The sequence below is a fragment of the Marmota monax genome, unplaced genomic scaffold (assembly GCF_021218885.2).
Source record: "Marmota monax isolate L192 unplaced genomic scaffold, Marmota_monax_Labrador192_F-V1.1 WCK01_AAM20220418_F8-fsc00043, whole genome shotgun sequence".
NCBI lineage: Eukaryota > Metazoa > Chordata > Mammalia > Rodentia > Sciuridae > Marmota > Marmota monax.
In genome coordinates, this window is record NW_026691982.1 from 14,457,196 (window position 1) to 14,479,714 (window position 22,519).

General features: G+C 33.7%; 1 protein-coding gene across 1 annotated transcript in view; it reads right to left on the minus strand.

Moving 5' to 3' along the window:
• Window positions 1-22,519, minus strand: part of LOC124095283 (phospholipid-transporting ATPase IB-like) — a 132,812-nt gene that overhangs the window by 12,687 nt on the left and 97,606 nt on the right. The window contains exons 21-24 of the mRNA XM_058580449.1: window positions 16,171-16,232; window positions 12,401-12,457; window positions 9,441-9,548; window positions 2,730-2,818 (exon numbers count right to left, since the gene is read on the minus strand). Of these exons, the coding sequence (XP_058436432.1) occupies window positions 2,730-2,818; window positions 9,441-9,548; window positions 12,401-12,457; window positions 16,171-16,232 (316 nt within the window). The remainder of the gene's footprint in view (window positions 1-2,729; window positions 2,819-9,440; window positions 9,549-12,400; window positions 12,458-16,170; window positions 16,233-22,519) is intronic.

Sequence of the window (22,519 nt, forward strand, 5' to 3'; positions counted from 1 at the left end):
TGGGCTGGGCTCTAGATGGGGAGAGGTGTGTTTCAAGCACTTGTGCATTTCTTAATTGCTGAAATACTGCTCATTTTCAACAGTAATGATTCCTTTATCTCTCCACTGAAATTATATTTCATCTATATTACCAAATAAATAGGCATTTGTGGCCTTGACTAACAAGAAAACAACAACATAAAGACCACTGCTGTTTCTGTTTCTTTAAGAAAATGTCTCCTCAATAATATTTCATAAGGATATATTTATAATGGCAATATTGCAATGTGTAGAATTTAATGGTTCTAAAAAGTTAAACATAGCTTCAAAATGTTCCAAGATTCAAAAACTCATGTTTCAAGATTGACAGTGATATCCTTATTTTGTCTGTGTGTTTGTGTATGTGTGTGTGTATTTGAAGTTAATCAATACTTGATTCATCTAGCACCTAATGATAGCATCTAGCACCTAATCAATTACTTTGTTTACTTTGTTCCTCACCAATTATTTCTGGGAATCAAATTAAAAAGTTTTCAGATAGGATGCAGGTAAGGAGACAGGAAATACTGTATGTTTTCCAAAGTTAAATTTTAACTGGACATTAAAATTGCCCTGGGTCAAGTTCTTAACAGTAAGCTTTCTTTTCCCAGAAAAAGAAGACACTTCAGACTAAATAATTAACTAATGCTTATTTTAACTTGTGAGTCTTCTGCATATTCTAGTTCCATATACACTCTACCTCTCCAGCACTCTAGCTCTGCTTCCAGGAACACTTTGGTATTCCTGGAATACCAAATTTGATGAATTATACCTTTAGGTGATGAATTTTTAGCACCTAGATTGAAAGTGTCTGAATAATGGGAGATGATTTATTTGGGAGTTTTTGGTTTTTTTTTTTTCCCCCTGTGCGAGGATGAAACCCAGGGCTGAAGCATGAGAGGTAAGTGCTTATCCCAGGCTCTGGGTAGTTTGTGGTTATTTATTTTGATACTGGGGATTGAACCCAGGGACACTTTACCATTGAACCATATCCCAGCCCTTTCAATTTTGAGATAGGGTCTTGCTAAGTTGCTTAGGACCTGTCTAAGTTGATGAGGGCTGGCCTGGAACTTGTGATCCTCCTGCCTCAAACTTTCAAGCCATTGGGATTACAGGCATGTGCCACCTTGTGATTATTTTTAATAAACAAGATCACAGATCTATTAATACAAAGAAAGGTCCATAAGTGTTCATTAAATTAGAAACTTTATCTCTTCACATGGCAAAGTTTATCAAAATGTTTATATTTCAAAAAAGGGATGAGACTTGGGCCATGGAGACATTCCAGGAATTGTAAATCCACAGACATTTGTTTTGTTCTCATCCCTGAAGACTTGTATTTACATTCAAGGGGTTAGGACCCACAATCTTTCCCTGTCATCTTTCAAGGAAAATTTGTTGACATTAAGGAGCAAAGTTTCCCTCCTCTCTCTCTCCAAAACAAACTCCCAGATTCCTATTTTTGGCTTTCTCTCCATGGTATGAACTTGGTACTTTCAGGCTATTCCACCCATTCCTCACTGCATTACCCAGAAGGGTGAAAATCAGGGCCAGGAGAACTAATGTGGCTACCTACTGCTGTGGGTAAGTAATGAGTGTCCATTGCTGCCCCTGAAACTTCATGTCCACTTTCAGGATAATACCAATGTATCAGTACCTTTGCCCCATTCCCATAGCTAACTTTGGTTAATACCAATATGAAGGGAGTTCTTCAAATGTTTCTTAGACTCTCAGGCAAGATAATTCTTTTTGAAGGTGGAATGAATGAAGAGATCATATATGGACACACAGTGAGAGAAGAAGGGTGGGAAGGAGAGGAGAGCAAGGCAAGTAGAAGGGAGAGGGGAGAAGGAGAGAGGGAAGAAAACATGGTATATATTTTCTGGAAATGCTGGGAAAGATTCAGTTCTCCACTTTGGGCTCCACAAATAATTCTGTATTTCCTGATACATAGAGAAATTCAGGAAGAATTAAATGTTAAAAAACAAAATTAATATTATCCCATTCAGTATATGCCTCATTAATGAGTTTGAAATTTGTTTTAGAATTTTGTTGTTCATGTTACAGAATATGTGTAATAATTCATATTATAAACAAACTGCTTCTGTTTTAAAGCTGTGTAATTCCATAAATCCTTTACCTTAATATTAGGGATTATATATAGTTTAAAGTGCCTTCCACCTCTGCCACCCCAGCCCTTAATGGACTTGGTTGAAATAAATTGAGAAACTCTAAACCAACATTTAAATATTTGGGGGAAACTATATTTGAGAGGGTTTTACTCCATTTTTTTTCAAAGTAAAGAATGTTTTTCCATTGAGTATTTACCTCTTACTATTATTTTTAGTTTTTAATCTGTGATCCTCTGATTTGGTTTTGACTCCAATAAATTAGATAAAATTGAAGTCACACTTCAAAAGAGAAAAGAAATGGGTCAGTGTTTGGAAAAAAATCGTGAGTGCGGTAATATCACCACAAATTTCATATTCCCTCCTGTGTACTTTCCTTCCATGTTTTTTCCCATTTAAATTGATTGCCAGTAAATCTCCAGTGGCAAGAAAGCAGAAGACAATTTCTTTCTTAAAAACCTTGTGACATTTCATATGCATAAAGGGATACTCAGTGTGGTTTGAAAGATATATACATAATTGAAAAAGGGTAGTTGAGCATGCCAATAAACTTTTTGGCTACTACTTCTTTTTTCAACTTACAATTTCCAGAAAAAATTTTGAATCAGGCAGGTAGTAGGGACTAACAAAAAACCCATCCAGAAGTGTGGACAACCCAGAACCATATTGATCTGCAAAGAAACAGAAATAAAGAATGATTAAAGAAGAATCTTTGCCTTTGTCAACACTGAGTGCCTGTACAGCTATCCATTTCCTCCCCTCCACCACAACTGTCAATGCCAGAAAAGATATGGAGGCAGTTGTAAGAAACTGAGAACTGCTAAATCAACACAGATGTGTAAAAACTAAAGATGGTATTAACTAATTTATTTCAATGTGTTCTAAAATCAAGCAATCAAATAAATATTTGACCAAGTAGGTTTCTATCCCAGGTATTCGAGGATGGGTCAGTATTATCTTACTAAGCAATACAACTTTAACTGCTATGTTATATGTAAAACAATTTTGCCATTGTATTCCCTGAGAGAATTCACTCTTCCTTTTGCCTAGCACATTAAATGGTTGTTGACTCATTATGTTAGTTCAATTAGAGACTATGTGAGTTGAGACTCAGTAAGGCTCTCTCTATCTCTCAGTCCCTCGTTTGCCTTTGACTTGCCAAGGTTTGTTTTTTTTTTTTTTCAACTGAGTACCTGCTGTTGCAAGTCTCAGTCTCTAATATTTGTCTCCTGATTTTTCTCAGTACTCTGTTATTCTCATGTGTTAGTTTCCTACCTTATGCTGTCCCAGAATTTGCCAAATGTACAGAAGGGGAAGCTGAGTGCCTGAGGTCTCCCAATCATCTGTCAGAACATCTTCAGGGTCTGTGGTTCTATCAGTTTTGGTATTTGCTATTTCTTGTGGATTTTTTTTTCAATTTATATTTATTGTTATGTAGAGTTGCTCACAAAATCCTCTTAACACATTTGCAATATTCGTATTAATTTGGTTTAACCAAGAGAAAGACACCATGACAGGTTTACAGGAACAAGATTTTCATTGGCAGAGAAGACCTTCAGACCATATTGCCAGACGGACACCTATGGAAGGAGAGAGGCTAGGAGAAGGTAGAGAAGGAGAACCTGGGATTTTAGCAGTGTCAAGAAATGTTTAGTTAGCCTGATAGGGACAGAGTCACCAAGGAGACCCATCTTAGTATCCCCATGTCTCAGTCATTGCCTAGGAACATCCTGTGGGGATGCTGGCCTTGATATGAACATGGTGTGACTCCAGAGGGACAGGAGCTAGGGCCAGCAGTCAGGAATACTGACATTGATACACTGACCATTGGTAATGGTGTTTTCTCTTATTCTTTCTTAAGAGCCTGTTTAGAGGGTCATCAATTTTATGAATCTTTTCAAAGCATCAAATCTGGTCTTTGTTGATTCTGCATTGGTTTCCTATTCATTGATCTCTTGTCTTTATTTCCTGTTTTTAGTTTTCTGAGGTTTGATTCTTTTTTTTTTGATCCAGGGATTGAGCTCAGGGGCACTCAACCACTGAGCCACATCCCCAGCCCTTTTTTGTATTTTATTAGAGACAGGGTCTCACTGAGTTGCTTAGCACCTCACTGTTGCTGAGGCTGGTTTTGAACTTGTGATCCTCCTTAGTCTCCTGAGCCACTAGGATTATAGGTATGCACCACCACACCTGGCTGGAGGTTTGATTCTTTTTTCTAGCTCTTGGAGTTGGAAGCTTAAGTTGATTTTTTTTCAGGCTTTCTTTTAATATATGCATTTCATACTACAATTTTCCCTATTAGAAATGATTCAGCCAGATAATATCAGTTGATTACATATTTTTCTTTAAATAACTTCTTTTTGGTTCTTTGTCAAATGTATCTGTATTTTCTCCTTCAGTGTCTTTTAAAATTTGCATATTTTACTTTTAAATTACTTTAATTATCATTTTCAGATGGCATTTTAATTTCTCATTCTTAATCTACTGTGCTATAATCTGACTTTTTAAAGAATCTTTATATCTTCAGTAGGGTAATTTTTCTTTTGTAAGAGTATATTGTACCTGGAAAAGTACAATATACTGTGAATGGCTTTATAATTACTTTTTGGGAGGAATTCAAGACATTTCCCCAAAACCCACATGAATTTTCATTTGATTGTATTGGTTTGGGATTCTTCAGCTGGGAGGAAGGTGTCTTTTTCTTATAAAGACTTAGAGCCCAGGAACCAAACAGATGACAAATATTATTACTTTTTGTCTTTGAATTTTCTTGTCTCCTTTCAAGAAGGGGCAACACTTTGTGGCTCCTGAATTACTGTAGAGTCTCTCTTTTATAACCCCGATAGGCCCCCCAAACACTACATCCCAATGAGATTGTTGAAATAGAGTGTTCTGTCTCCCAGTCTTACATCAGTATTTAATACACCCTGGACAGTCAATGTCACCTCAAGTTTCTGCTCTGTCTTTGAGTCTGAGAAGGACTAGTCAGAGGATTGGATGAGTCATGAGGAATACCAAAAATCCTAAGAAAACAGGGCTAGGGCAGTATGGAAGTGAGAAAGTAGAAATTCAAGCTGCGAGATCCAGTTCTCAATGGATTTGATTGTAAGTGATTCATTGTAACTTTTGCAAAATCAATTTTAGAAAAATGATAAAGGCAAAACCAAATTTTAATGATTTAGGTGAAAATATTCAGGTAAGAGAAGGAAATTAAAGGGATACAAATAGGAAAAGAAGAGCTCAAATTATCTCTGTTTGTTAATGGCAGGATTCTATATTTAGAAGATGCATAAAACTCCACTAGAAGACTTCTAAAATTCTTCACCAAAGTAGGAGGGTACAAGATCAGCACTCAAATCAATTGTGTTCCTATACTCCAATAAAGAATCTCCTGAAAAAAGAAATTAGGAAAACTATCCCATTCACAATAGTCTCAAAAATATACTCTAATAAAGGAGGTAAAGGATATCTACAATGAAATGATAGAACTCTAAAGAAAGAAATTGAAGAAAACCTTAGAAGATGGAAAGACCTCCCATATTCTTGGAGAGACATATTCTTGTCAAAATGTCCATACTACCACAAGTTCTATATAGATTCAGTGCAATTACCATCAAAATTCCAATGACATTATTCACAGAAATAGAAAAAGCAGTTCTGAAATTCATTGGGAAAAATAAGAGACCCAGAATAGCCAAATAATCATTATCAAAAAGAGCAAAGCTGAAGGCATCACCATACCAGACCTCAAAATATACTGAAGAGTTATAATAAAAAAAAACAGCATGGTACTGGCACCAAAACATAAGAAGACCACTGGAATAGAATAGAAGAAACAGAGACAAACTCACATAAATACAGTTATCTAATACTAAACAAAGAGAAATGTATGTTTACATTTTTAACAAATGGTCTTGGGAAAACTGGAAATCCATATGAAGAAGAATTAAATATGATCCCTATCTCTCACTCTGCATAAAACTCAACTCAAGGTGTATCAAAAATCTAGGAATTAGCTGGGCATGGTGGCACATGCCTGCAATCCCAACTGCTCAGGAGGCTGAGACTGGAGGATTGCAAGTTCAAAGCCAGCCTTATGAAAAGCAAGGTGCTAAGCAACTCATTGAGACCCTGTCTCTAAATAAAATACAAAATAGGGCTGGGAATGTGGCTCAGTGGTCAAGTGCCCCTGAGTTCAATTCTCAGTACAAAAAAAGAAAAAAAAATCTAGGAATTAGAACAGAAACCCTGCAATTACATGTTGGCACAGGAACTGATCTCCTTAACACAAGTCCTAAAGTACAAGAAATAAAATAAAAAAGTAATAAGTGGGATGGCATCAAATTAAAAAATTTCCACACAAGTGATGGAAACAAGAGCATGAGAACATGGGAGAATATCTTTGCCACCTGCTTCTCAGATAAGGGTATTAAGAACTTGGATATACAAAGAACTCAAAAAACAAAAAAACAAAGCAAAACTAAACTAAACAGATACTTCTCAAAAGAAGAAACACAAATGGCAAACAAATTGTTCAACATCTCTAGCAATTAGAGAAATGCAAATTAAAACTACATTGAAATTTCATATTACTCCAGACAGAATGACAATTATTAAGAAGACAAATAATGAATGTTGGTGAGGATGTGGGGGGAAAGGTACACTCATATATTTTTGGTGGGACTTTAAATTAGAGCAATACTCTGGAAAATAGTAAGGATATTCCTCAAAAATTTAGGAATAGAACCACTATATGACCTAGTTATCCCACTCCTCAGTATATAACCAAAAGACTTAAAATCAGCCTGTTATGACACAGCCACATCAATCTTTATAGCAGCACAATCCACAGTAGCCAAACTATGGAACCAGTCTAGGTGCCCTTAAACAGGTGAATGACGAACAAAATATGGTATATACACACACAATGGAATTTGCTCATCCATAAATAAGAATGAAATCATGGCATTTTCTGCTAAATAGATGGAACTGGAGACTATCATGCTAAGTGAAATAAGCCAGTCCCATAAAGTCAAAGGTTGAAAGTTTTTTTCTGATATGTGAAAACTAATCTTAAATAAAGGGTTGGTGGGGGAGGGGAAAGAAAGAGAGACAGTAAAAAAAAAGGAGAGGCAATTTCATCAAAATAAAGATCAGTGGAGTAGACAAAGAGGGTGGAGAAAGGGGAAGGAGGAATGGGGGAAAAGAAAGAACAGTGGAATGAATCTAACCAAACTTTCATATGTACATATATGAATATAGAATAGTGAATCCCAGCATCAAGTATGCCCTCAAGACAGTAATTTAAAAAAATCTATATATAAATTACAGAAAGATCAGTGGAAAGAGGGAAGGGAACAGGAGAAGGGAGAGAGGAGAAGGGGGGAAGTTCTGTGGACTGAATTAAAGAAAATTATATTCTATGCATTTGTGATTATGTCAAAATGTATCATAATGTTATACAGAATTTAAAAAACTAGAGCAAATATCCTTGAAATCATTATCCCAATCAAGAACATATCTACCATCCCCATAACTTCCCTTATGCTCCTGATTAAATGCCAGTTCTTGCCAAACCTATACAATTTGTTTCTTCTTTCTTCTTTCTCTTCTTTCTTCCTTCTCTTTCTTTTTATTTCTTTCTTGGGCTACTTTATTTATCTCAAAATCATTATTTTGAGATTCATCAATGATGTTAGATGTGTCAATAATTTCTTCCTTTTTATCTCTGAATAATATTCTATGGTATGGTATGTGATTATTCATTCACCCATTTATGGACATATGGGTTGTTTCCAGTTTTCAGCCATTACTATAAAGTTGACATGAAAATTAACGTGCAAGCCTTTCTGTTAGTATACACTGTCATTTACTTTGAGTAAATTCCCGGGAGTGGAGTTTAGTGGTACCCACCTTACAAAAGGTGTGTGAAACTTGTATGAAACTGCCAAGCAGCTTTCCAAGACAGTTTTATCAATGTACATTTCTACCAGCAGTCCATAAGAGTTCTTCTTGCTTCCACATCCTTACCAACATGTTGTTTGTATCATTCTTATATAATTTTATCCTTCGTAGTAGTTGTATACTGATGTCTCATTTTGGTTTTAGTTTGTATTTTGTATTTACCTAATAAATAATGGTGTTGAACATCTTTTCATTTACTTTTTTCATTTCTATTCTTTGATAAAGTGTCTATTCAAGTATTTTACAATCTTTATTATTTCCTTTCTTGTTGGTTTTTATTTTTCTAGTTTCTTAATGTGTAAGTAGAAGCTACCGACTTGAGAATGTTCTCTATAGATAAGTATAATGTTAAAAATGTCCCTTCTTCCAAGAATCATAGACCCTTAAGTATTATGTCTGTTTGTTACTTACTAATGCTTTCCAACAATTCTTTTCTTATATGTTGTCCAGTTTTTACAGTTCTTTTTTCAATCTCTTTCAATATCAGCCATTCAGTCATGGGCTAAAGCAAGAAGATCCTTTATAATTCTCATGTACTGGCATTGGGCTGTCCCAAGCCTGGGGGTACAGTCATCATCTCCTATATCCCCAGAGATAGGCAGGGGTAAAAAGGATGGCTGTTTAGTGGAAAGAACACAGGGATTTAGCTAGTGAAATCTGGACTCGCATTTCTTCACTTAGTAATTGAGTGGGTTTGTATCAAGTTCACCTATAATTCCCATATCATAGAATTCTGTGATTCACTTTATAAGAATGTGGTCTAATCCCTATGCCTACAAGAGGCATAAACACAGTAGAATTTAAAAATACATAAAAAAGCATAACATTTTTAGAATATGCTCTGAAGTTTCATATAAGTAAAATAACAGCTTCCATGTAGGTTTAAAATATTTAGAAGTTTAGACTATGTATTCTATTTTGAGAACTGAAGAATGGCTATTCTAAATATTTTAAATAATAATAATTTCCTAATTCCATGCATGTGTTACCAAGTACAAATAATTTGAGCACATAGCATATTACATGAGAAATATAATTACAATATTAGCTATTTTAGATGATTCAGCCATTACTATCGCTTATATACACAAAAAACACAAATTTGGGGAAAAGTGGTTGATTTGGATAGTTTAAAATAATAAGATTTTGGATATAATATTTTTTTATAAGTATTTCAGAATTTAGTTGAATCAGTAACTACTTCTCATTACACTTATTTTTATCTTTTTTTCCTAAATAATTTTGGAAGTTGTTAGCATCAGTTCATATTGTTAGAGAGGATCAATTTTCATGCAGAATATAAAGACACTCACAGTTGGTAGGACTAACCTGTCCTGTCATTTCAGGAGCAACAGAGAAGATGGGCCAGAAGGAAGAATAAACTGAGAAAAACAACATCCAGCTTATTATGCTTCCCCAAATTGCCACATGACTAAACTGCAGAAAGAAGAGAACCACAGAGGCATGAGTTTTTCTATTTAAAAGGAGGGAGGGTGGTAATTATATCAACTAACAAAATACATTTGTTCATCTCAGATGTTTTCATGAGAAAATATCAATAATCGTTCAATTACTTAAAATTTGGGGTTTTGTTTCTCACATTCTTTTCAGAATATTTTGCTGCAGAAACAAGGAATCACTGGTTAATGTATCTTAAACAATGGTACCCCAGTTACCTAAGCCAAGTGACATTCTGTGTCTTCAGTGAAAACGGCCAACTCTCAGTCCATACAAGTGATGGGTGACTTATTGAGGCTATCTGCTTTTGTCTATTTTTAATACAGAGCTTTTCCAGTAAAGGTAAAATATTTGAACAGAAATCAGGAAGAGATCTTTTAAAAATGACCAAATCATTCTTGTTCTGTACAAGTAGCTCTGAGACAATGACAGACATTGTGACACTGACTGAATGATGCACATTAGCCTAGTAGAGATAACTGGATGAAAGATCACTGCCAATGTCTGGGTCTGGGAACTTGTGCCAAATTCTATAATGGGCTCAAGTGCTCTCATCCTGTTAGGTAGTGCTTGTTGCTTAATTATGTTCAAACAACAAATGTAACAGTGGAAAAGACCAGTCTGCTGTTTCTCAGAGTGTTGGTTGCTATGTGTTTGTAAGTTATCTTCAAAATCAAGTTTTCACATTCTTTTAAAAGGTAACCTATTAGTCAAATGATTCCTCTCTCTGGTTAAAGTAAACAGAACTGGTCTCCAGAAAGGGTCTTCCTGTGATCATAAGGATGATTAAAGATGATTTCCACATAAAGATGGTGGAAAAGAGGATCAGGCGAAAACTGGGAACTTTGAAACTTAAAAACAGCAATGCAGGGGCTGGGGTTATGGCTCAGTGGTAGAGTGCTTGCCTAGCATGTGTGAGGCACTGGGTTTGATCCCGAGCACCGCATAAAGATAAATAAATAGAATGAAGGTATTGTATCCATCTACAACTAAAATAAATAAATACATACATACAACAATGCATCTTCATAATGGTTCCCTTGTAATTGACACAATGCATTAGTTGTAATGCTAGGCATTTCAGTATGGTTTAGTATGGGTTCCTGATGGGACTCGGGAGTGGTCGCAAGCCACCATGTTGCTCTTGAGAGGCATTTTGCTACTTCTCTGCCCTGCTTAGTTCTTGCACCTAAATGTGACTTCCAGTATCCTCCTCTTCCCCAACAAGAAGCCCCAGAACACCTACTCCATCATCTCCACAGGGTAGGCAACCAATGCCTTCTCTTCTTTTTTTCTTTACCACACTCCTTCTTAACCTCAATGGGAGGTAGAGAGCAGGAACATGGGGCAACACAGGCGACAAGAAAGGCCCCCCTTTTTTGCTACTTTTGCTATGGACTTTAAATAAACAAGTAAACAAAGAAATATTTATGAATAAAAAAAGTGAGATTCAGTATGTACAGACATAAGTGATCCTAAACCTAGAAAACATTCTTTATTGGAGAGGATTTGACAATTAGAATGAGAAATAGAAAATAATTGTTTCTATATTTACATAATGGTTAAGGTGGTATAATAACACGCATTTGTATGTTTTATGAGCTGCTAATGTAATATGTTTTTTCATAACCGAATGTCAAGATCCAGTTGGAAATACTGTTGTGGTCAGAACTCCAAATTGATTACATCAGAGAATATGTGATACACTACATCATCTTAGCTCTTAAAAGGTGACAAGCTAGCTGGGTACGGTGGCGCATGCCTGCAATCCCAGTGGTTCAAGAGACTGAGACGGGAGGATCATGAATTCAAAGTCAGTCTCAGCAATGGTGAGGCGCTAAGCAACTCAGTGAGACCCTGTCTCTAAATTTAAAAAAAATACAAAATAGGGCTAGGGATGTGGCTTGGTGGTCGAGTGCCCCTGAGTTTAATCCTTGGTACAAAAAAAAAAAGTTACAAGCTAATATAAATTCATTTCCTCTCAAAAAATCTTTGTTTGTTTATGTGGTTTTTTTTTCAGTACTGGGGACCAAACCCAGGGCCTGAGCATCTATGCAAGTGTTCTATGACTGAGTACATCTTCCAGCCCCTTCTGTAAATGTTTTGAGTATTAGTTGGAAAAGAACTCATTCATAGCTAGCAGATTAAATAGATGGGAAAATGTTAACTATTATTAAGTGAAAAAAGTAAATTACAAAACCTTAGCTACATTATAATCTTTTTTTAAAAATTTTTGATATTGGGAATTGAACCCAGGGGCACTTTACCAGTAACCTACACCCCAGTCCTTTTTCTTTTCTATTTTGAGAGAGGGTCTTACGAAGTTGACTAGGGTCTAAGTAGCCTGGGCTGGCCTCAAACTCCTTCCTCAGCTTCCTGAGTCTCTGGGATTACACATGTGCTCTGGCCTAGCTATTATTTTATTCTTGTTTTAAAAAGTTAACATACATAGAACAAAGACTGAAAGAATAGAAACCAAACTGTCAATAATAGCATTCACATTGAAAGGCATGGAAAATATGTATTTACTTAAATTTCTGTATTAGCTAAATTTTCTGTTTTAATCCTGAACTTGGATAATAATAGTAAATGAAGTATCTCAGTTATAGTATGCTAAATTGAATCTATTTCAAATGTAGAACAGGAAAACAAATATCCTAAAGACATTAGATGAATAATATGCCTTCATCCAGTTTAAATCATTATTTGAATATGCAAAATCAAATAGAGTATGGAGAACAAACAAAAGCTTATTATTTTTCTAAAGATTAAAAGTAAGTCAGCACATAGCAACAACAATGGATTTAGAAAAACTCCTGAAGTATACTTACTCTATTCCAAGATGTTGTCTCCAGCCCAGCTTTCAGACAAACAGTAACAACTACATACTGTGAGAGGTGAGATGGGAAGGCAAAGACAATAAAATAAAAAATGTAAAAAAAATTTCCATTAGAATTCATGTCTCCTGCTCCTTTCCTGACACCCCCCCCCCGTTCATCCTCACATCTGGTGGACTATAATGTCATTAAGTTGATAAACGTTCTCCTGGGTTTTAGCTCTAAGGAGGATGTAGTGTTTTCTAATACATGCACGTGTTTAGGAACTCTTTAGCATACGACTCAAATCAACACTTATGTTATAAGCTCTTATATTTACTTTTTTTTATAAATACCATGGAAGACTTGATTCTACCTAGAAATCTGAGTGCTATTAATAAAAAAAATACAGTTGAGCAGGGTAAATTGAAACCACTATAAATCAAAAGAGTATCTTCTGTGGATTTTTGTATTTACCTAAGAGTTGCTTTGTGTCATAAGATATTATCTATTTTAGAGAAGGAGCCATATGCTGCTGAGAAGAAAGTATATTTGCTCATTGATGGGTAAAATATTCTTTTTTATGTAAATTTTAAAATTTATATATGATAGAAGAATGCATTACAATTTTATTACATATATAGAGCATAATTTTTCATATCTATGGTTGTATACATAGCATATTCATACCAATTTATGTCTTCATACATGTAATTTGGATAATAATGATCATCACATTCCACCATCATTAATTACCCCATGCCCCCTCCCTTCCCCTCCAATCCCTCTGCCCTATCTAGAGTTCGTCTATTCCTCCCATGTTCCCGCTCCCTATCCCACTATGAATTAGCTTTCTTATATCAAAGAAAACATTCAGCATTTGGTTTTTTGGGATTGGCTAACTTCACTTAGCATTATCTTCTTTAACTCCAACCATTTACCTGCAAATGCCATGATTTTATTCTCTTTTATTGCTGAGTAATATTCCATTATGTATATATGCCACATTTTTTTTATCCATTCATCTATTGAAGGGCATCTAGGTTGGTTCCACAGCTATTGTGAATTGTGCTGCTATAAACATTGATGTGGTTGTGTCTCTGTAGTATGCTGTTTTTAAATCCTTTGGGTATAGACCGAGGAGAGGGACAGCTGGGTCAAATGGTGGTTCCATTCCTAATTTTCCAAGAAATCTCCATACTTATTTTCATATTGACTGCACCAATTTGCAGTCCCACCAGCAATGTATGAGTGTACCCTTTTCCCCACATCCTCACCAACACTTATTGTTGTTTGATGCATAATAGCTGCCATTCTGACTGGAGTGAGAGGAAATCTTAGAGTGATTTTAATTTGCTTTCTCTAATTGCTAGCAATGATGAACATTTTTTCTTGTATTTGTTAATTGATTGTACATCATCCTCTGAGAAGTGTCTGTTCAGGTCCTTGGCCCATTTATCGATTGGGTTATTTGTTTTTTTGGTGTTTAGCTTTTTGAGTTCTTTATATACCCTAGTGATTAGTGCTCTATCTGATGCGTGAGACATAAAGGATTGCTCCCAAGATATAGGCTCTTTATTCATCTCACAGATTGTTTCTTTTGTTGAGAAGAAGCTTTTTAGTTTGATTCCATCCCATTTATTAATTCTTGATTTTAATTCTTGTGCCACAGAAGTCTTGTTAAGGAAATTGGGGCCTAATCCCACATGATGGAGATTATGGCCTACTTTTTCTTCTCTTAGACGCAGGGTCTCTGGTTGATTCCTAAGTCCTTGATCCATTTTGAGTTTTGTGCATGGTGAGAGATAGGGGTTTAATTTCATTTTGTTGCATATGGATTTCCAGTTTTCCCAGCACCATTTTGTTGAAGAGGCTATCTTTTCTCCAATGCATGTTCTTGGCACCTTTGTCTAATATAAGATAATTGTATTTTTTGTGGGTTATTCTCTGTGTCCTATATTATGTACCATTGGTTTATCAAGTCTGTTTTGGTGCCAATACCATGCTGTTTTTGTTACTATTCCTCTGTAGTATAGTTTAAAGTCTGGTATAGTGATGCCACCTGATTCACTCTTCCTGCTAAGGATTGCTTTAGCTATTCTGAGTCTCTTATTTTTTCCAGATGAATTTCATGATTGCTTTTCTTATTTATATGAGGAATGCCATTGGGATTTTGATAGGAATTGCATTAAATCTGTATAGTGCTTTTGGAAGTATGGTCATTTTGATAATATTAATTTGTCCTATAAAAGAGCAAGGTAAATCTTTCCATCTTCTAAGGTCTTCTTTGATTTCTTTAGGGTTCTGTAATTTTCTTTATATAGATCTTTTACCTCTTTCATTAAGTTGATACCCAAGTATTTTAATTTTTTTGAGGCTATTGAGAATGGGGTAGTTTTCCTCATTTCCCTTTCTGAGGATTTGTCACTGGTATACAGAAATGCCTTTGATTTATGGGTGTTGATTTATATATCTTGCTACTTTGCTGAATTCATTTACTAGTTCTAGGAGTTTTCTGATGGAACTTTTAGGGTCTTCCAAGTATAGAATCATAGCTGATGGGTGAAATATTCTATATATGTCTGTTAGAACAGACACTTCACAGAAGAAGAAATACAATTGATCAACAAATATATGAAAAAGTGTTCAACATCTCTAGTAATTAGAGAGATGCAAATCAAATCTACTCTAAGATTTCATCTCATTCCAGTCAGAATGGCAATCATCAAGAATACAGGCAACAATAAATGTTGGCAAGGATGTAGGGGAAAAGGTACACTCATACATTGCTGATGGGAATGCAAATTGGTGCAACTGCTATGGAAAGTAGTATGGAGATTCCTCAGAAAACTTGGAGTGGAACCACCATTTGACCCAGCTGTCCCACTCCTTGATATATACCCAGAAGACTTAAAGTCAGCATACTATAGTGATGCGGCCACATCAATGTTTACAGCAGCTCAATTCACAATAGCTAAGCTATGGAACCAACCTAGGTTTCCCTCAATAGATGAATGGTATGTACGTATAGGTACACAATAACAAGAAAAAAAAATGACATCCCAATAGAACTAAATACAACAACAAGCAGTTCATGGAAAGAAAAAAAAGGAATTGATTTATAATCACACAAATATGATTGCTCTCAAAGCAAAAACTGCAATAGGCTATCATTTTTGGATGAAAAAGTGTGATAAGATCACTGCCCATGGGACTCAGGGAAATTGATGTTCTTATTACTAAATTCGTGTACTCTTTGGGGGAATATTTGGTAATGTCTTTCAAAATTCATGCTACCATCTGATATAGCAATTAAGCTCTTAGAAATTTATCCTACAGATATACTTACTTCTGGCACATACGAATAGTCTTTGCAGTATTGTTCATAATGTCAAAGGACCAAAAATAACAGTAATGTCCACTAATAGCAGACTAGCTAAATTGATAAGGGCAAGTTACTCATACAAGCAACCCTAAAAGGATGATGTAAATATTTATGGGTTGATTTGAAATCAGCAAGGCATGCTATATAGTGGGAAAAATGAGACATTGAGAAGCATTCCCTACTTATAAAAAAAAAGTAGGGAGGGAGGTAACATATATTTGTAATAAAGTTTATATTTCTAGAAATATATGTAAGCAACTGCTATAATAGTTTCTTCTTGGAAAAGACATTAGAGTGAGAGAATCTTAAAATTCATAGGATACTGCCTTATAACATTTGATAAAGTGATTTATTTGTTTTAATTTTAAATAAGTGATTTAATGCACAAGAGTAATCTTACCGTATAAATAAAATTTCCAAGAAATAAATAGTCTGTGGTGTAACCATGTCGCAAAATCATATCTGAAAAGTGAAAAAAAACATGTTTTAATCTTTATAGAGTCTGTAATATAGATTTTGAATTTATTTTTACCAAAGAAACCCATAGTGGACCCCCCAAAATATTCATTGATTATTGGTCATATTTCTAAATTGCTTTAAATGACAAAAATTTTGCATCTATTATCTGTGATAATTGTGACTTTTTCTTACTTTTTAGTCTCTCCAAGGATATATCAAGCAACAGATGGAAAAACAAAGCATAAGGAGTATGTGACTGTTGTTGTAAACCTAGCTTTATTTGCATTAAACCATCTGACAGAACCCATAAATTAAAAGTAAAAATATCCCATAAATGATGCTAGGTTATGAGAAATTGTAATAATTTTGTCATCATATTTTTAATACTATTTCCTTTTCTAAGGTTACTAAAATAACAAACAATAGACAATTTGAAATAATGATAGAATTTCCCAATTCTTTACAATTATTGCTATATCTGCTCTAAAACTTTATGAAAGCCCCAGACTATCTCAAGATTAGGATACTCTCTTCAGATCTTCTTGACATGTTTTAAAATTCTCTAATACATATTTGTGGTCTTTGGTTCATTACATTTGATATGTAAATTTTCAAGTGCCAACTCCTGACCTTTACACCAATTCAGATAGTATACTTATGTACTTAGGCTCATTTATTGTTGTTGTTTTATGTTTGTTTGTTTGTTTCTGAGTTATAATCCACTAAAATTTTCAAGGCTTATTCTTTTCCCTAAAACTACAGGCAATGAAACATTTAGGGAATCCAAATGAAGAAAAGTGGATAAGTATGTGGACCAAATTACAACCACCAGGAGAATGACAATCATGATTCTAGAATGTGCACTGACCTACACTTTGTGAGCTGGAGTGGGATGATAGTAGAGATGAGAACAATATAACTGAATAGAAAAGAGAAGATAGCTACTTCACAGGAACATAATATTGGATTATATTGTTTAGATATGCACTCATAAAGGGAATAGAAAAATTAGAAGCTACATTGGGAGGAAGAAAAACTTCCAGTATTCCAACATTCTGGTGTGAAGCAGAAATTACTTTCCTTCTGAATATTACACAAAATTAATAATGAAAACTGCTACAAAGTCAATGTCAGGGAAACAAGGAGACAAAAAAAATCCATAGACTCAGAAAACTAACAAAGGCTTCCAAGGAACTGAGGCCAGCACAGAAGCTGAGCTTGCTACATGTAGTAAGAACTCTCTGATGTGAATACCAACTCGGTCTAGAGCATCAGATCTCAAAAAACATCTGCAAAAATACACTTTTCTTCTCTCTGGGACAGAAACTTTAATCCCATGAAGAATTAAAAAAAAAAAAAGAAACAGACACAGTACCCATAAAATGACTATTTTATGAGTTTTGGTCATTCTTTATTATGCTATATATTTGTCCCTGATTATGAAATATGTTTTTAAATGAATTGAATCAAATGAGTGGAAAAGGACAGCAAAATTTATCACAGATGAAGAATGTTCACTAGGGATTTTTACATAAGACCCAGTTTACCCAGCCAAAAACCTAATGAATAATCAGAACAAAAAGACTTGTGTGCATTTGAAAGATTTAATATATCAAAATATATTTATATACATCTAATACGTTGAAGAAATAAGACTATAAAAGCAAAAACAAATGTGGTGTTAAAATGATTAGCTGTAATTATCACATGCCCATATGATAAGGAAATGATACCTGAATACATGAAGGTACTGGTGAAATAAATGGAAAACATCAAGTTTGCAGATGGTCTCATCAAGTCAACAAAAGACATTCAAAGCAAACAGAAAGTATTTAACTGGAAGCATACTTAAGAGCATGAAGGTATGTCATATGCAAGATAATGGGGTGCTGGAGGAACAGAAAGAGAGAAGGAAGAAAAAATGCAATAATTTTATCATTATTCATAGGAGGAAATGATTTCTCTAAAGAAATAGTCAATAAAAAATTGACTATAAGAACAAAAATTCAAACCTTTCTCAGTATCAGAAATCTATACAAATAAGCAAGGAAACCCAAAGAAATGATTAAAGATTAGAAAAATAAATTTAGGAAGGAAATGCAAAATCATAAGAACATCTCAGAAAAATCTATTTTTTAAAAAATGAATTTCAGATTGAATCTCAAATTAGATTTTATGCTGCAAGAACTACACCTTAAAAAAAGCAACTCATATAGTTGAAAAATGAAGGATGATCAAGGATGAGACATAATAGTAACTGTAACCTAGAAGAAATTGACACTAAAAAGACTTACACAAGACAAGGAAGGGTACCTTGTAAAGCCAAACATAAAAATTTCAATGAATATGAAATAGACTATTGGCATGACAAATAATATTTTAAAACATAAATTGAGAGCAAAAAGGAGAAACAAATATGATAGTAGTAGATTTTCACTCACCTTTCTCAGTTCATAATAGATAAAGTGACAACAAATAAATGAATAGGCAAAATATTTCTGGCTATAATCTATTAGAAAATTGGATTAAATATAAAATGACTACCTTCAGACATTAGGTAAGAGACCAAACAGAAAACTTTAATTCCTGAAGAAAGGGTAAAACATTAGATGAGCCTTGTCCCTACTCACACCTCGAGGCAGTTTCTAAACTACTGTGCAGGGAAAGAGATTCAACATTGTTTGCTGAATTAATGAGACACTGACAGGACGAAGTTGTTCAAATTTGCAGAATGGAACATGGGAATTATGGAAAGAATTATCTTAAGAAATTCCTATGGGGTCCTCATAAGCCCTTGATTGAATGCTAATCTGCAATGTGTGCCAAGAAGTCCCACAAGGCAGTAAAGAACAACTTCCATGGAAAAACAAATTACTACATAAGGGCAAGTTTTAAAAAATTCCAGATTTAATATAGGAATTGCTCAAATTCCTATAGGCTAAAGTGAAAAGAACTTTTTTGATAAGCATTCAGCAGAGACCCCAGAGGGAGTATATAACTTTAGTAGAGAAATTAAATTCATTTTAAAGGATTATTTGACTGAACTTCAAAAATATGAAAATAAGTATCAAAAGAGTAAAATTGAATCACAATAACTAAGTTATTGTGCTAAAACAAAGTCCAAGTATTTAAAAATAAAAATGAACTATTCAGCAACATATCATTTATAATGTTCAACATCCATTATAAAATTACAATGTGAATAAATGGGGGAAAATGATGAATAACCAGAAGAAAATTGGTACTAGAAACAATTCAGAAATAACAGAGATATTGGAAATAGCAGAGAAGTCTGTAGCTATTATAAATATTTTAAATATGCTCAAGGATTTGTAGGAAAATATGAACATGATAAGGAAAGAAATTAAAGACACGAACAAAATAAAATTTCTAGAGATGAAAATATTAACACTGATAAATCAGTAACACACAACTAAATAAAATATTAGTACACTTAAAAGCATAGAAAAACAAACTAAAAATGAACTTAAAAGAGAGAACAAAAATATTATAAATGGACACAGATGGGGAAAACATTAAGGGTCTGACATATGTGTAGTTAGAGTCATGGAAGAAGAAGAAACAGAGACAAAAGAAATGGTAAGGAAAATTTTTACACTTTGTTGAACACTATAAAACAATAGATGCAAAAACTTTGAGCAGGAAAATAGATAAACATAACTTAAACTTTATCATGTCATATCAAAACCAATTGCTGTGAATCAGTGATAAAGAAAATAAGTCTTAGGATCACAAAGACAACACACTACATAAAGAAGAATTATCATAGGCTTTTCAACAAAATAATGCAAACCACAAGTCAATGGTCTTTAAAGAAGTTGAAGAAAAGGAACTATCAACATAAAATTGCTTTTTCAAAAGGAAAATAAAATAGAGACTTTTTGGATAAATAAAATCTTAAAGAACATTCATTTGTTTTAAATTTCAAAAGAATAAATTTGCTTTAAAGCAAAGTTATTGTGCTAAAACTTTCTAGAAGAAAGCTAGAAAATGAAATATTTAATTTTCCAACTTTAAAAACTAATTTTTTCAGAAGCAAAGAAGTAGATATTTCCCAACTTAAGAAACAAGTATTATGCTAATTTGAAATCCAGATAAATTTTGAGTTTCTTTATATATTCCAGAGATTAATGTTCTATGTGAGGTGCTGGTGGCAAAGCTTTTCTCCCATTATGTAGGATCTCTCTTCACATTCCTGATTGTTTCCTTTGCTATGAAGAAGCTTTTTAGTTTGATACCATCCTATTTATTGATTGTTGATTTTACTTCTTGTGCTTTAGGAGACTTGTTGAGACTACCAGGCTAAGTGAAATGAGCCAATTCCAAAAAACCAAAAGCTGAATGTTCTTTTTGATATGCAGATGCCAATACATAATGCAGGGAGGGAATAGAAGTTCTGTAGATTAGACAAAGAGGAATGAAGGGAAGGGAGGGGAATGGGAATAGAAAAGACAGTAGAATGAACTGGACATAATTTTCCTATGTTCACATATGAATACATGACCAATGTAACTCCACATCATGTACAACGATGAGAACAGGATCCTACTAGAATAAGTTATACTTCATGTATGTACAGTATGTCAAAAAAACACTCTACTGTCATGTATGTCTAAAAAGAACAAATTTTAAAAATGTAAAAAACAAACAAAAATACAGATAAAGAATATTATAAGAAAGACCAATCAATACCCATCATGAACATAGAGGCAAAAATCCTTAGCAAATCAAATTTAGCATATATAAAAAAGATAATACATGATAAACAAGGGATTATTCAAGGATATGATGCTAGTTTATATTTTAAAATTAATGAATCCAATTCATCATAGTAGCAGAACAAAAAAGAAAAATGTTATCACCTTAATAGATGGATAAGAAAAAACATAAACCAAATCCAATTTATGGCTCAGTAGTAAAGCACTTGCCTGGCACGTGTAAGGCACTGGGTTCAATACTCAGCACCACATAAAAATAAAAAATAAAATAAAGATATTGTGTCCATCTACAAATATAAACAAACAAATAAATAAATATCTTCAACCAACTAGAACTGAAGAGAACTTTCTTATTGTAATAATGGGCATCTATGAAAAAAATCTAATATCTTAAATAATAGTAGAAAGATGCATTCTTTCCTCATAAGATTAGGAAGAATGTGAACATGTCCAAATTTACTGCTTCTGTTTAACATTGTCCTGGAGATCCCAGCCTGTGCCTTAATGAAAGAGAAATAAATAAAAGGCATATGTAATGAAAAGGGAAGAATTTGTCATAGATAAATTTACACCTGGTCCCTGAGATTATGTATGACACATTCAGGCAAAATGGATGAAGAAGGGACATGGAAACCTTGGTTGTCACTTCATATAGCTGCACAATGATGAGTGATATTTTGTACTTATGTAGTTTGCTTGTCCAATATGTAAAAAATACTTTAAACTAAATTTAAACATGTATGAAATCTTTCAGTGCCTAAACATTGTACCAGATAATTTGGGCAGCTACATAATTCATTCTCATAAATATCAAAGCAAATTTGCACACAGTTAATTTCAGTTGGTACCCACCTCATACACACCACCCAGTAAGCACAAATAACATTATTTATTCTTTATAGAGAATCTGAGGATGTTGTCTATGAGTGCATATGTGTTGTGGGATATTTTAAATGTTAGAAGACTAAAAATTTTAATGAATCTTAGGAGGAAAAACCAAAAATGAATATTCTAAGAATTAGTTTATCATATGCATTACATTTAACAACATAAATTCTGTAAACTACTGCATTGATAAAATCATGGTATTTATAATTCCAGATTTGGGTTTATTATTACACTACAATTCTTATATTTGAAGATAACCTATGATTTTTTAATAGATTCTATCTATGTTTTTAACAACTATACTGAACCTTCTTTTCTAGATATATTACAAAGGTGAGACAGCATTATTTTTTGCTCTTACTGCTTCTACTTTTGGATTCATAAAAAAAAAAGAAAGAAAGAAAAAGGAAAAAGTCACCCCCCAAGATGAATGCCAGGAAATTTTTCCATTTTCCCTTGTTTTCTTTTAGTAGCTTCACAGTTTGGGGGTCTTATATGTAAGTCTTTGATACATTTTGAGTTAATTTTGTAAATGAATGTGTAGATTTGAATTTTCACCTGGGTTTACTTGTTTAAAATTCCTTCAGTATTTCTTGAAAAGTAAACATTTTAGAAACAAAGGATATCATGTTTTGTTAATCTTGGAATTTTTTATTTCAACTT